This window comes from Sus scrofa, chromosome 9 (genome assembly GCF_054392235.1).
Source record: "Sus scrofa isolate SSC_HxYL_T2T_F1_AM1 chromosome 9, Sscrofa_HxYL_maternal_Yorkshire_Landrace_v2.0, whole genome shotgun sequence".
NCBI lineage: Eukaryota > Metazoa > Chordata > Mammalia > Artiodactyla > Suidae > Sus > Sus scrofa.
In genome coordinates, this window is record NC_139391.1 from 8,644,665 (window position 1) to 8,659,706 (window position 15,042).

The following is a 15,042-nucleotide window of genomic DNA, read 5'->3' on the forward strand; positions in this document are numbered from 1 at the left end:
ATTGAATATCTGCTGTTTGCCAGGCACTGTGCAAGGTATTTTATATACTCTGTATAAATTTTACAACCTTGTGTTAATGGAAAATAATTCTATGTACAAAAGTAGAATAATATAATGAACCCCACTGTTCACATTGCTCATCTTGGCCAGTCTTATTTCATCTTGGCCAGTCTTATTTCACAGATTTCCTCTAAGCACAAAATATTTTGAAACAAATTCCAGATCAATATAATTTCCTCTGTAAGATTCCAGTATGCTCTAAAAAGTGAGGACATTTTAAGCACAGTCAGGAAGTTCCCTCTTGGCACAGTGGATTAAGAGTCCGGCGGTGCCACAGCTGTGGTAGGCCTCAACTGGGGCCGCTTCAGTCCCGGGCCCAGAAATTTCCACATGCCACAAGCGTAGCCAAAAACAACAACAAAAATTACAATACCACTATCACACCTAAAGAAAGTAATAATTCCTTAATATTACCAAACGTCTAGAATTCACTTTTCTGATTGTCTCATAAATTTCAGTTCAAACCAGAATTACAATAGGGTAGATATATAGCAATAAATCAATAAATCTCTTAAGTATCTTTTAATCTGTAAGTTCTGCTTCTATTTTGAACATTTTTTTTCCTGGCAATTTTACGTGTTGAAGAAGCCTGGTTGTTTGCCCTGTAGCATTTCCCACAGTCTGTATTTGCTCATTGATTTCTCAAGGTGTGAGTTAACGTGTTCCTTTGTTTCCTGTATTTTCCGCAAGTTGTTAGTTAGGTCAGAGGTTTGATCAGGTTCAAGTTTGTTGTTATTTTGGATCGGTGGAATTGTGTACTGCCATCAAGAAGCACATAAGGTCTGATTGTCTTTTTTTTTTTAAATATTTGGGCCCACTGATGATCATTACCTGGATTCATTCATTAATTCACTTGTACTCTCTTATTTAATCATTACAATACCTCTTCAAGATAGATATTGTTTTATAGGGAGGAAATGGAAGTTCAGAAAGGTAAAGTGACCTTCCCAGGATTACATAGCTGATGAATGACAGAGCCTCTGTGTATTTAACTTTAAAGCCTGTGTCAGGGATTTTATGCCTGAAAGGGCAGTTTGAATAGTAATATCTGGCAGACACAATGCAAGGATTTAAATAAGCTGTGAGACTGCCCAGTTTGCAGTGCTTAAATATTTGACATCTGACTTGTCTAAGCAGGGGTAAAGCATTTTGAAAGGAAGTTACTTATATACAGGTAGTTCCGTGATTTTTAGATTTTTACTTTAAGTGTTGCTTAGTTATATAAACCTGTGTATGTAACAGTTTGTGTGTTTTAGTTGTCACACAGATATCAGCTGGAACCTTCCTGCCTTTCTTTCTTTCTTTTTCTGTTTTTTGCTTTTAGGGCCGCACCTGTGGCATATGGAAGGCTAGCAGTTAAATCGAAGCTGCAACTGCTGCCTATGTTACAGTCATGGCAACCCCGGATCCAGGCCACATCTGTGACCTACACTGCAGCTTGTGGCAACACCAGATCCTTAAACCACTGAGCCAGGCCAGGGATTGCACCCACATCCTCATGCATACTAGTTTGGTTCATTACTGCTGAACCACAATGGGAACTCCCTTCCTGCCTTTCTTGATCTGGGTATAATTCTCTTGAACCTCCAAATCCACTGCTGTGCAAATCCAGAGCCCCTGCTCTTTCTTGGTTACTTTGACTTAGATACGAAACTTGACACCTCAGCTTCCATAGAAAACCTCCACTAACAAAATATTTGTGAACATACACTTCATTGAAGCTTCTGTAGAAGAGACAGAGAAGAGGTTATCATTCTTGAAACCCACTACTGAAGTTTCTCTGACCCTCCGATTTATCTCACTCTCTTTATCTTGCTTGTTCTCTCTCCTCTTCCTCCTCTCTCCCTTTTCAGGGACAAAATGACAGATTCTCTGTCCTGCAGAGCAGACTTTGGCATTAACTGCTACCTGAGCCCTTGGGATTTTACCTTTGGCACATGTCAGTTCCCTTTAAAAAGGAATTATGGTACCAGCTATTCCTATAATTTTCTACAAATTCCCTTTAAAAAGGAATTATGGTACCAGCTATTCCTATAATAATTTTTCTACCTGGTTATATAATAAAGAGCTGTTACTTTTTAGAGGAACGGATCGGATATACTAATCTCTAAGGTTCATCTGGCCCTGGTTATGGTAATTGCCAGTTTCTGTCAGCTAATTAAAAGTGGGGGCCTTCTACCATTCTCTTTGAGCCGTGTTCTGCTATAAGCAGGGTACAGTGGAAAAGTGCCGTGTTTTAGAGTTAATTGGGCCTGGATTTGCCTGCCAGCCTTATCCACTCATGAGCTACGTGCTCCTTTTCACTCTTCAGGGCTGCTTTATGGGATTGCTGTGAGGATTATGTAAGGCACCGCCAATAAACCTCTTGTCACCTTGCCTCAGGAAATGCCTACTCCCTGCTGTGGGTCAGTGTGGGTGCAGGAACTGGACACCACCAGCCCTTGGAGTATAGTCAGGCATCGGCCCAACCTTCCACAGCCCTGGTATAATCGTACATTTTTAAATGCACATTTTTCCACTTCGCCTTCTCCAAGGAGCGTTGTTAAGTTTTAACTAATGTTTGATTATAAAAGGACAGAAATAACAGCATCTCTAAGGCAATTTGTGTGTAGAAGAGGTGTGTGATACTTTTTTTTTTTTTTAATCCTAGGTGTGAAGGAATTACAAGTCCAGAAGGCTCAAAATCTATAGTGGAAGGAATCATAGAGGAGGAAGAAGAAGATGAAGAAGGAAGTGAGTCAGTAAACAAGAGGAAAAAGGAGGATGACATGGAGGTGGGTGAAAGCCCATATTCCCGGAAGGACGGGGTAGGGATGGTTCAGAGTGTGCGAGGTGGGGACAGGAAGGTGACATTGTCCTTTTGGTCCACTGTGAGGTATTTTAGGGGACAAAGCTATTACCGTCTGAGATACGTAGGTTAACTCTAAGGTACAAAGCACTTGTTGGTAGCTCTGACAGATTGTAACATAAAACTTACCGTCCTACCTTTCCCTTAAACAGACTGCTCTCTTATCAGGTACCTTCTCACCTCTGTACTTCTGTTCCTTTGGTTATCTCATGAGAGTTTCCCATTTCCTACCAGTCTATGCTAAGCCTATCCAGATCTGACCCATCTTTCAAGGTGTATCTCCTTGGGAAAGTTTTCTGTTCTTGGTTTATACTTCCTCTGCAATACAGCACTGAAAGTCTGTAGGACCCAGCTTAGTACTTTCTTTTCTGAAGTTGTGACTGAGACATGGAACGGTTTTTCATAAGCCACAGTGAAAAAAATTATGGTCGTCCCCCCCCCCCTTTTTTTTTTGTCTTTTTAGGGCCATACCTGTGGCATATGCAGGTTCCCAGGCTAGGGGTCACATTGGAGCTGTAAGCCACCGGCCTACACCACAGCCACAGCAGTTGGAATGCTAGCCCCATGTGCAACCTACACCACAGCTCATGGCAACGCTGGATCCTTTAACCTACTGAGCGAGGCCAGGGATCGAACACACGTCCTTGTGGATGCTAGTCAGGTTCATTATTGCTGAGCCATGATGGGAACTCCCCCAAAATTATGGATTTCTGATAGTTATCCCTAGAATGCAGATTCAGTGTCCTCTAATAGCACAAGAATTGACTCCCAACAAAAATAACCTATATATTTTGAAGGTAGGAACTGATGTTCTGTATGAATTTTCTTTGGCCTTCAGCTCAGGATTATGTGCATAATACATGTTCTGTGAGTATTTGCTGAGCATTTGATTTGAGGGTAGTAGCGGGAATGGATGCTTTTTCTAGGAAGTGATGAGTGTGTGTGAGCCATGGGCTTTCTGCGATGGATTATGCGTATCTTACTGAGACCAGTAATGGACTTGGTGTACATCACATAGTCCTTTGCATTTGAAGATTTGTTAGCAAGGAGGAGAGTACATTTTTAAAGTAATATTTTTAATTTAATGAAGATCTTGTCATTCTTAAGATTGGTGAGTAATACTTTACCTCCTTGGAGTTTACAAAATTATACGTAATGCGTGATCGGTTTGCCCTCCAATACTCTGTAAGGTGAGGGAGAGCTTCTCTTCCGTATCAACAGTGTAGAAACTGAGACTCGGAGTTCCCGTCGTGGCGCAGTGGTTAATGAATCCGACTAGGAACCATGAGGTTGCGGGTTCGGTCCCTGCCCTTGCTCAGTGGGTTAACGATCCAGCGTTGCCGTGAGCTGTGGTGTAGGTTGCAGACGCGGCTCGGATCCCGCGTTGCTGTGGCTCTGGCGTAGGCCGGTGGCTACAGCTCCGATTCAACCCCTAGCCTGGGAACCTCCATATGCCGCTTGAGCGGCCCAAGAAATAGCAACAACAACAACAACAAAGGACAAAAAGACAAAAAAAAAGACAAAAAAAAAAAAAAAGAAACTGAGACTCAGAGAGGAGGAGCTTTGTCCAAGGTAATCAAGTAGTGGTTAGCAGAATCGAGACTCTTGATACAAAGTGTCAGATACTTTTTACCTTTTATTTGCTAGGATCTATACTGAGTATTTCACGTTCTCTCTAGTTCTCCTTTTGGCTCTGCATTATAGCTGTCTGCACTATTTTACAACTCAGATGCCCATACTTGCCTGTGGTCACACTTAAATGTTAGTGTTAAAACACACCCAGCTCCTCTGAATTTTAATTCTCATTCATTTTTTTCCTTGTATTTTTTTTTCCTTTTTAGGGCCACACCTGCAGCATATGGAGGTTCCCAGGCGAGGGGTCATATTGCAGTTGCAGCTGCCAGTCTATGCCACAGCCGTAGTGACGTGGGCTCCAAGCTGCATTTGTGGCCTATGCCACAGCTTGTGGCAGTACTGGATCCTTAACCCACTGAGTGAGGCCAGGGATCAAATCCGCATCCTCATGGATACTTGTCGGGCTCCTAACCCGCTGAGCCACAACGGGCACTCCTCCTTGTAATTTTTTATAAGCCCAATTATATGGAGTTTTATGAACTCCAGCAATTTTGTTAGGCGTGCAAACCAAAGCACGTCAATCAATAAAGGAGGAGAGCTGAACAGTCTTCACTTGAGGAAGGACACATTAGACAAAACTCCTATAGTCACAACTTCTTGGAACTAGAAGATAGATAAGTCCAGAAGGCAACAATTCTATAACGTAAACTTCAAAGTTGCTAAAAGATTAGATCTTAATTGTTCCCACCACAAAAAAAAAAAAACCAAAAAACAAAAAAAGCATCATGTGACATGGTGGAGGTGTTAGCTCACTCTGTGGTGGTAATCATGCTGCAATATTAAATATCTCAAAGCAACACATTGCAGACCTTGAACAATGTTGTATGTCAATTATTCCTCAATCAGTGTAAAATAAACTAATAAAACGATGGAAACCACATTAAGACTGATAGTTAAACTTAACAGCAACAAAAAAACTCAGGCATAACTTCTTAGGGGCGTCTCTGTTAAGCACAATATAAAAAGTTGTGTTAAAACAAAAATCTTTTATTCATACTACCTGCCCTTTGTTGCAAAACTCCTAAATGAACTAGCTGCTTCTTTGCCTCCTCAGAGCAGTTTTCTCAGGGATGAAAAAGATGCTTGAGATGCTGTCTACTGGGCTTAACTCCTAGTTTTGTCCACTGAATAAAATAAAACTCTCAACTTAAAAAAAGGAAAGAAAAGAAAACGAAAATAAATAAATAGAGTTGTGTTTGAAATGACCCTGAGTTATATATGAGGTCAGTTGCATCCATTCTGCTCTGTAGAAGCAGACAAGTTATACATTTTTATTGGAGATGGCAGACTCTAATACAAAATGGTTAAAATACAGAAAAGAAAGGGAAAATATTTCAGCTTTGGTCCTTAAAGGAATAAAATTCAGTTGTCGAGGAGATATTTCTTCATGCATAAATCTCTGTCTTTTTAAACCACTTTATTGAGTGATAACTTACCCAGAGTATACAATTCAGTGATATTTAGCACAGTCACAGAATTGTGCGACAATCACAACAATCCAGCTTTTGAACATTTTCATCATTTCTTAAAGAAATGTCATAATCACTTGCAGTCACTTCCCATTTTTCTCCACCTTTCCAAGCTTGGACAACCATAACTCTACTTTGAATCTCCACGGATTTGCCTAATTTGGACATTTAGGGACTATGCATGTGTCAGTGCTTCATTCTTATCTATGGCAGAATAATATTCCACTGTATAGATAGGCCACATTTTTTAATCCATTCATCAGTTAATGGACATGTGGGTTATTTCCACTTTTTGTCTTTTCTGAATAATGAGTTATTTAGTGAGAACTGGAAGACCCATGTTTCTTGACTTCCCATTCAGTGGTTTTTTTTTTTTTTTTTTTGCTTTTCCTAGGGCCGCACTGGTGGCACGTGGCGATTCCCAGGCTAGGGGCCAAATTGGAGCTACATCTGCCAGCCTACACCACAGCCACAGCAATGCCAGATCTGAGCTGCATCTGCAACCTACAGCTCACGACAACACTGGATCCTTAACGCACTGAGCGAGGCCAGGGATCAAACTCAAAACCTCATGGTTCCTGGTTGGATTCATTTCCACTGCACCACAACAGGAAACTCCCCAGTGATCTTTTTCTTAAATTTTGGGACAGCCAACCAAAGGTCTTTATATAGCAATGGAAGCCAATTGAGACCAGAAAAGTACTTGTCTGCCTCTGCAAAAGGAGATCTTCCTGCAATGGAAGATGAACTCCGATGGAAGACCAGTTGAACTGGCTAGACGTCAAGGGATCACACAACTTGGGGAGGCATGGTACTGGTGAAATCTCTGATGTTATAGTTCCTCTGTGTCTAGAGTGGGTTCATGATGCAAATGAACTGATTGCCTGGCAGGAGAGTAGAAAGGTGGGAATGAGGAGCCAGGTCTTTGCAGTTGTGCCTGTATACATCATCAGGCTTATGTCTGAGTTTGTGCCTAGGTTCCCTGGTTCTAACTTGCCCGCAGCGAAGCCCGGGATCCTCGAAGTTGGGACATGGAGGGTTTGAACTGAGAGAAACCAAGGCAGTGACTTGAGCTCTAATTAATTCCCAGTATGTCAAAGAAAGAATATCAACATCAAGGACTGGAGAGGAGAGATGCACTCGATGGCCTAAAAAAACCTTATCCTTTATCTCCAAATTCCTTACACTATTAGCCTATTCCTCCACCTAGGTCTCCCATCTCCCCTCTTCCTTATCACCAAAAGCTTCAGACTTCACCTAAATCATAATCTTCTCATCATCATCTCCAGACCAGGGAGGACCATCTCATTTTCTCTAATTCACCGCAAACAAAAAATGTCTTTAGGAGGTAGGGAAGAAAAAAATAAGTTTATTTTAAAAATTGTCGTTTTTAAAAAACATAAAATTTACCATCTTGGTGTTCCTGTTGTGGCTCAGTGGTGAAGAACCCAACTAGTACCATGGTGAAGAACCCAACTAGTACCATTGGGTTCGATTCTGGCCTCGTTCAGTGGGTTGAGGATCCGGCATTGCTGTGAGCTGTGGTGCTGTGGTGTAGGTCACAGATGTGGCTCAGATCCCGTGTTGCTGTGGCTGTGGCGTAGGTGGGCAGCTGTAGTTGCAATTCAACCCCTAGCCTGGGAACTTCATATGCCGAGGGTGCAGCCCTAAAAAGACAAAAAAAATTACCATCTTAATCATTTTAAAGTGTGTAGTTCAGTAGTTTTAAGTATGTTCACAGTAATTGTGCAGCCAGTCTCCAGAATTTTCTCAAATTGCAAAACTGAAACTGTGCCATTAAACAACCCTCCTCTTCCCCCTCCCCTGGCCTCTGATAATCACTGTTCTACTTTCCGTTTCTGTGAATTTCACTGTACTTTAGATACCTCATACAAGTGGAATCATACAGTATATGCGATCATTAGTGATCACTGCAAATCAAATCTAAACCATAATGAAATATCATTTTGTACCCATTAATGTGGCTACTGTTAAAAAAACAAGATAACAAGTATTGACAAGGCTATGGAGAAATTGGAGCTCTTGTGCACTGTTGATGGGATTACAAAATGGTACAACTGCTATCAAAAACAGTATGGCATTACTCAGTTAAAAATAGAACTAGGAGTTCCCATCGTGACTCAGCGGAAACGAATCTGACTAGTATCCATGAAGACACAGGTTCAATCCCTGGCCTCGCTCAGTGGATTAAGGATTCAGCATTGCCGCGAGCTGTGGTGTAGGTTGCAGATGCAGCTCAGATCTGGCATTGCTGTGGCTGTGGTGTAGGCCACCCGCAGCTGCAGCTCCGATTTGACCTCTAGCCTGGGAACCTCCATGCGCCTGAGGTGCAGCCCTAAAAAGACAAAAAGTAAAATAAAATGAAAATAGAACTGCCTTATTATCTAGCAACCCCATTTCTGGGAATATAGACAAAAGAAATGAAAGCAGGGTCGTCGTCTTCCTTTTTATTTATTTATTTATTTATTTATTTATTTATTTTTATGGCTGCATATGTAGGCATATGGAAGTTCCTGGGCTAGGGGTTGAATTGGAGCTGCTGCTGCCAGTCTACACCACAGCCACAGCAACTTGGGATCTGAGCCACATCTGTGACCTACACCGCAGCTTGTGGCAATCCCAGATCCTTAACGCAGTACGCCACAGCGGGAGCTCTGAGAAGCTCAGTCTTAGGTCTACCATTTACTGTCTTTTGACCATAAGAAAGATTCCTAGGTTCACTAATAGAAGTAAAAAGTAAACTTTGACTATCTAAACTATGATATTTGACTACAGATATCACAATAATAACATGCCATAAGGCTGTTAAGGATTGAATATATATTAAAATGTCTGGGACATGGTAGGCCCTCAAGTTTCTTTCCCTTGCCTTTTCTCAGGAACCTACTTTTTATCCTGTGCCTCCAGGGGTTGCCCTCAGAGACTCAGCATTTGCTTTTATTCCTCCAGACCAAGAAAGACCATCCTTACACTTGGAGAATTGAACTGGCAAAAACAGAAAAATACTGGGATGGCTGGTTCCGAGGCTTATCCAATCTCTTTCTTAGTTGTCCTATTCCTAAATTGCTGCTCTTGGCTGGTAAGTATGTATTAGTGAGCTTGCGTTGCCATAACAAAAAACCGTAGACTGGGTGGCTTAAAGAACAAATTAATTTTCTCGTAGTGCTGGAGGCTGGAAGTTTGAGATCAGGGTTCCAGCCTTGTCAAGTTCTTACGAGAACTTTCTTACTGGCTTGCAAACAGCCACTTTTTTGCTATGTCCTTTCATGACAGAGAGAGTGAGTGCAAGCTCTCTGTGTTTATTTGTATAAGGACACTAATCCTGTCATAAGAGGGCCCTGCCTTGTGACCACATTTAACCTTAATTACCTACTCATTTAACCTTAATTATGCCCATATCTCCAAATATGGTTACATCGTGAAGTATATAAAATTTGGGGAGGACACAGTTCAGTCAGTGGCAGTGTCATCTGAACATGTCTTTGTTAAAACTGTTTATCGAGTGGGTGGCGACTTCCCTAGTGAAGTACCAGCCTCACTCATTTGTGATCTCTCCTCCTCCCTGTGCCAAATCCCCAAACCTGATCGAGTCTGGAGTGGCCTGATTCTGGCCTGGCCTCTGTACCTGGTCAAGCCCAAGTCCTTCTCCTTGAGAGGTATAAGGATATTCTGAACATAATGGAAATTAAAAAAGTAAAACCCTGTTTTCAGAAACCAATTAAAATAAGCAAAGTGATTACAGGGAACCTCAGCCCAGAAAGCTTTATGTGGTAATAATGTATCCTCAAGGAGTTAGGATTGGCCTTAACATGAATTGAGAATGTCATCGTGTTTACAACTTTGTAACAATTTTTATTTTGTACTTCAGCAGCAAAACCTATTTCCCACAGCCTTTTCTAGTAACTACTTATGGATCTTCTTGTTTTGTTCTAGGTGTTGATAGATTGGATAAAGATCTGACTATTGGCCAAATGCAAGGTAAGTCATGAAAAAATTATGTTTTTAGCCCCCCTAAGGACAGAAAAATTGGTAGAGTCATGTGGAAATGAACGTTCTAAAATGGTGGGGTGCAGTGAAGAGAGCACGAGCTTTAGGGTTAGACTCAAATTTGACATCTACCTCTGCTCTTGACCCACCACATGATTATGGGCAAATATCTTCCTTTTCTTTTTTTCTTTTTTCTTTTTTTTTTATTATTTAATGAATTTTACATTTATAAGTGTACAACAATCATCATGACCCAATTTTATAGCATTATGATCCCAAACCCCCAGCACATCTTATGATCTTTTGTATTTCTGTGATGTCCATTGTAACTTCTTTTTCATTTCTAATTTTATTTGAGTCCTCTCTCTCTCTCTTTTTTTTTTTTTTTCTTGATAAATCTGGCTAAGGGTTTATCAATTTTGTTGATCTTTTCAAAAACCAGCTTTTAGTTTCATTGATCTTTTCTATGGTTTTCTTTGTTTCTATTTCATTTATTGCTGCTGTGATCTTAATGATTTCTTTCCTTCTCCTCACTTTAGTTAGGTCTTGTCTGTTCTCTCTTTAGTTGCTTTTGGTGTAAAGTCAGGTTGTTTATTTGAACTTTTTCTTGTTTCCCGAGCAGGCTTGTATTGCTATAAACTTCCCTCTTAGAACTGCTTTTGCTGCATCCCATAGATTTTGGATTGTTGTCATTGTTATTGTTTGCATCTAGGTATTTTAAAATTTCTTCTTTGATTTCTTCAACGATCCATTGGTTGTTTAGTAGTATGCTGTTTAGTCTCCACGTGTTTGTGTTTTTTGCAGTTTTTTTCTTGTTGATTTCCAGTCATGTAGCATTGTGGTCAGAAAAGATGTTTGATATGATTTCAGTTTTCTTAAAGTTACGAAGGCTTGATTTGTAGCCCAGGAAGTGATCAATCTTAGACAATGTTCCATGTGCACTTGAGAAGAATGTGTATTCTGTTGCTTTTGGATGGAATGTCCTATAAATATCTATTAGACCATCTGGTCTAATGCTTCATTCAGGGCTGGTGTTTCCTTGTTGATTTTTTTGTCTGGATGATCTGTCCATTGCTGTAAGTGGGGTGTTAAAGTCCTCCACTATGATTGTGTTATTGTCATGTCTCTTTTTTAGGTTGTGAGCAGTTGCCTTATATATTGAGGTGATCGTGTGTTGGGTGCATATATATTTAAAATTGTTACATCTTCTTCCTTTTGATCATTATGTAATGTCCTTCTTTGTCTCTTATTCTTTATTCTAAGGTCTGTTTTGTCTGATGTGAGTATTGCTATGCCAGCTTTCTTTTGATTCCCGTTTGCATGGACTATTTTCTTCCATCTTCTCACTTTCAATTTGTATGTGTCCCTAGAAGTGAAGTGGGTCTCTTGAAGACAGCATATATATGGGTCTTGTTTTTGTATCCATTCAGCCAGTCTGTGTCTTTTGGTTGGGACGTTTAGTCCATTGACATTTAAGGTAACTATTGACATGTATGTTCTTACTGACTTTTTATTAACTGTTTTGGATTTGTTTTTGTTGCTCTTTTTTCTTCTCTTGTTCTCTTCTCTTATGGTTTGATGACCATCTTTAGCATTGTGTTTGGAGTGCTTTTTCTTTTCTTTTTTTTTTTGTCTTTTTGCCATTTCTTGGGCCACTCGTGCAGCATGTGGAGGTTCCCAGGCTAGGGGTCCAATCGGAGCTGTAGCCACCGGCCTACACCAGAGCCACAGCAACTCGGGATCTGAGCCACGTCTGCAACCTACACCACAGCTCATGGCAATGCCAGATCGTTAACCCACTGAGCAAGGGCAGGGACCGAACCCGCAACCTCATGGTTCCTAGTTGGATTTGTTAACCACTGCGCCATGACGGGAACTCCTGGAGTGCTTTTTCTTATTTGTATGTATATCTATTATAGATTTTTGATGTGCAGTTACCCTGAAGTTTTGATACAGGAGTCTCTCTATATATGAGATTAAGTTGTTGGTCTCTTAACTGCAAGTGCATCTCCAGTATGCTGCATTGGTACCCTCCTCTTCTCATGATTTCTGATTTTGGTAGCATATTTGTGTGTGGATGATTTCCTACCTTTACTATAGCTATGTCTTTGCTGGTGAGCCTTGTTATTTGTAATGTTTTTGTTTGTAGTTGTGGCCTTTATTTTTCCACCTAGAGAAGTTCCTTTAGTATTTGTTGTTAAGCTGGTTTAGTGGTGCTGAATTCTCTTAGCTTTCGCTTGTCTGTAAGGCTTTTGATTTCTCCTTCTCATCTGAATGAGAGCCTTGCTGGGTAGAGTAATCTTGGTTGGAGGTTTTTTCCTTTCATCACTTTAGATATATTGTGCCACTCCCTCTGGCCTGCAGAGTTTCTGCTGAAAAATCTGCCCATAACCTTATCGGGGTTCTCTTATATGTTATTTTTTTCTTTTCCCTAGCTGCTTTCAGTATTTTTACTTTGTCTTTAATTTTGGTCAGTTTGATTAATATGTGTCTCAGGTTGTTCCTCCTTGGGTTTATTTATATGATACTTCTTTGCTTCCTGAATTTGAATGAGTGATTCCTTTTCCATGTTAGGGACGTTTTCAGCTATGATCTCTTCAAATATCTTTTTCTGGCCCTTTCTCTCTCTCTCTCTCTCTCCCTCCCTTCTGGCACCCCTATGATACAGACACTGGTGCATTTAACGTTGTCCCAGAGTTCTCTTAGACTGACTTCATTTCTTTTCAATCTTTTTTCTCTTATCTGTTCCATGTCAGTGATTTCCGCTAGTCTGTCTTATGCCTCACTTATTCATTCTTATGCCTCCTGTATTCTGCTATTGGTTGCTTCTAATGAATTTTTTATTTCACTTATTATATTTTGCATCTCTGCTTCCTTAATCCTTCAACCTTGTATTTCTTTGCTCAGTGTGTTTCTAATTTATCAATCTTTGCCTCCAGTTTATTTTCAGAATCATGAATCATCTTCTCTTATCATCAGTCTAAAGTCTTTTTCATGCAGGTTGATAATCTCCAGATCACTTAGCTGTTTTTGTGGGGGCGGTTCTTGCTCCCCTATCTGAGTCACAATCCTCTGCCTTTTCATTTTGTGTAGACTTTTGGTGTAGTCTCCTTTTCGGCAGATAATGGAGTTATAGCTTCTCAATAGAGTTGTAGCCTCTCTTACTTCTGATATCTGCCCTCCTTGTAGCTGAAGCTGGTATGGGGGCTTGCTGCAGGCTTCCTGATGGGAGGGACTGGTGGCTGCCCCCTGGTGGGTGGAGCTGATTCTTATCCCTCTGGTGGGTGGGGCTTTGTCTCTGGGGCAGATTAGAGGTGGCTGTGTGCCTGGGAGGTCTTTAGGCAGCCTGTTTGCTGATGGGTGGGGCTCTGATCCCTCCCCCCCACCCCGATTATTATTTGGCCTGGGGCTTCTCAGTCCTGATAGGTGGGGCCAGATTTTTTCCAAAATGGACACCTCTAGAGGAGCTCATGCTGATGATTATTCCCGTGACCTTTGCCTCCAATGTCCTTCCCCTACCATGAGCCACAGTCACCCCCTGTTTTCCCAGGAGATCCTCCAGGAACTGTAGGCAGGTCTGACCCAGATTCCTATCGAGTCTCTGCTCTGCCCTGGGACCCAGTGCACATGAAAGCCTGTGTGTGCCTTTCAAGAATGGGGTCTCTGTTTCCCCCAGTCCTGTGGTGCTCCTGCACACAAGTCCCACTGGCTTTCAATGCCAGATGCTCCAGGGGCACTTTCTCCCAATCCCAAATCCCCAGGCCTGGGGACCTGATGTGGGGCTCGGAACTCTCACTCCTGTAGGGGAGTCTGTGATGCAGTTACTTTCCAGGCTGTGGGTTGCCCACCCAATGGGTATAGGCTTGCTTATATTGCATAATTTCCCCTCCTACCGTCTTGTAGCCTCCTCCTTGTCTTTTGGAGTAGAATATCTTTTTTGATAGTTTGCAGTCTATTTGATTGAAGGTTGTTCAGTAGTTGGTTTTAATTTTGTTTCTTTTATGAGAGAAGGTGAGCTCCATTCCTTCTACTCTGCCATCTTAATCCCGTTCTACATTCCTTAATAACAGTTGTTCAAAGGCCCTGAGTGATTCTCAGATTCTGGCCCTAGACCCTCATACCCTTCCCTTCCCCCAGCTACAGAGTGTCCTAAGGCTTTGAGCAGGACCCTGGACTGGGACTGTGTGACTTTTATGAAGCTGATGTTGATAATTCTGAGCTTAGACATTTCCCCTTAAATTCAATCAAGCAAAGCTTTTCTACGCACTCTTTCTGTGTAAGAACTATGCTTGGCGCTAGGCACACAGAAGAATCAGACGTGGCCCTGATACTCTCTGAAAGCAGTTAATCTAGACTGGAATAGCATTTGGACCCAGCAGTGATCACCAGCCTCAGAAGCAAGCAGTCCTGGGTTTGAATCACTCTTACTGGTTTTGTGGCCTGAGTGAATTGCTAACTTTAATTCTGAGTTTCTTTATCTATAAAATGGAGATAATGAAATATCTCAGTACAGTTGTGTGAGGTTTAAATGAAAAAATGTGGTTAAAGTAAGATAAACGATGGCTTCATTGTGTCCAGGAGGTGCTCACAATTCCTCATGAAATTTCCCCTTATTGCCCCAGTAAGGATTATGCCAAGCCCACCTTCTCTTTCCCAGCATTCCATGAGTATCTATAGAGTCAGTGGCTTGGATGAGGGATACCACCCGTAAAGCAAAAGGAAGTGGCTCAGTCAGCACAGACGTTAAATATAGCTTTCCCAACAGTGTGTTCGAACCAGTAGAATTAGTTACTGAATCCTGGGAACCCAGCACCCATTCATGGTGCGAATTGGTGAATAATTCAGTCTCTCTGAACCTAAAATTCCTCCTCTGCCATTGTGAGGACTCCCCCTGATTGCGTTATTTTATGTGGACCGGGCACAGTGTCGTTAGCGGGAGTTCTCCCCGTCCTTATTCCCTTCTTCCAAAGAGGAGTGAAAAATGCACCCCAAGTCACGAAGGCCAGGATGGTTTGAGTGGTA

General features: G+C 41.5%; 1 protein-coding gene across 3 annotated transcripts in view; it reads left to right on the forward strand.

The window, feature by feature from the left end:
- The window catches only part of PPME1 (protein phosphatase methylesterase 1), a 93,688-nt gene that overhangs the window by 73,531 nt on the left and 5,115 nt on the right, over nt 1-15,042 (forward strand). The window contains exons 9-11 of one of the 3 annotated variants that reach the window (XM_003357190.6): nt 2,711-2,834; nt 8,983-9,112; nt 9,967-10,011. In XM_003357190.6, the coding sequence (XP_003357238.4) occupies nt 2,711-2,834; nt 8,983-9,112; nt 9,967-10,011 (299 nt within the window). Of the gene's footprint in view, nt 1-2,710; nt 4,150-4,312; nt 5,729-8,982; nt 9,113-9,966; nt 10,012-15,042 lie in introns of those variants that run through there. The other 2 variants (XR_014814605.1, XR_014814606.1) reach the window with 2 other exon arrangements.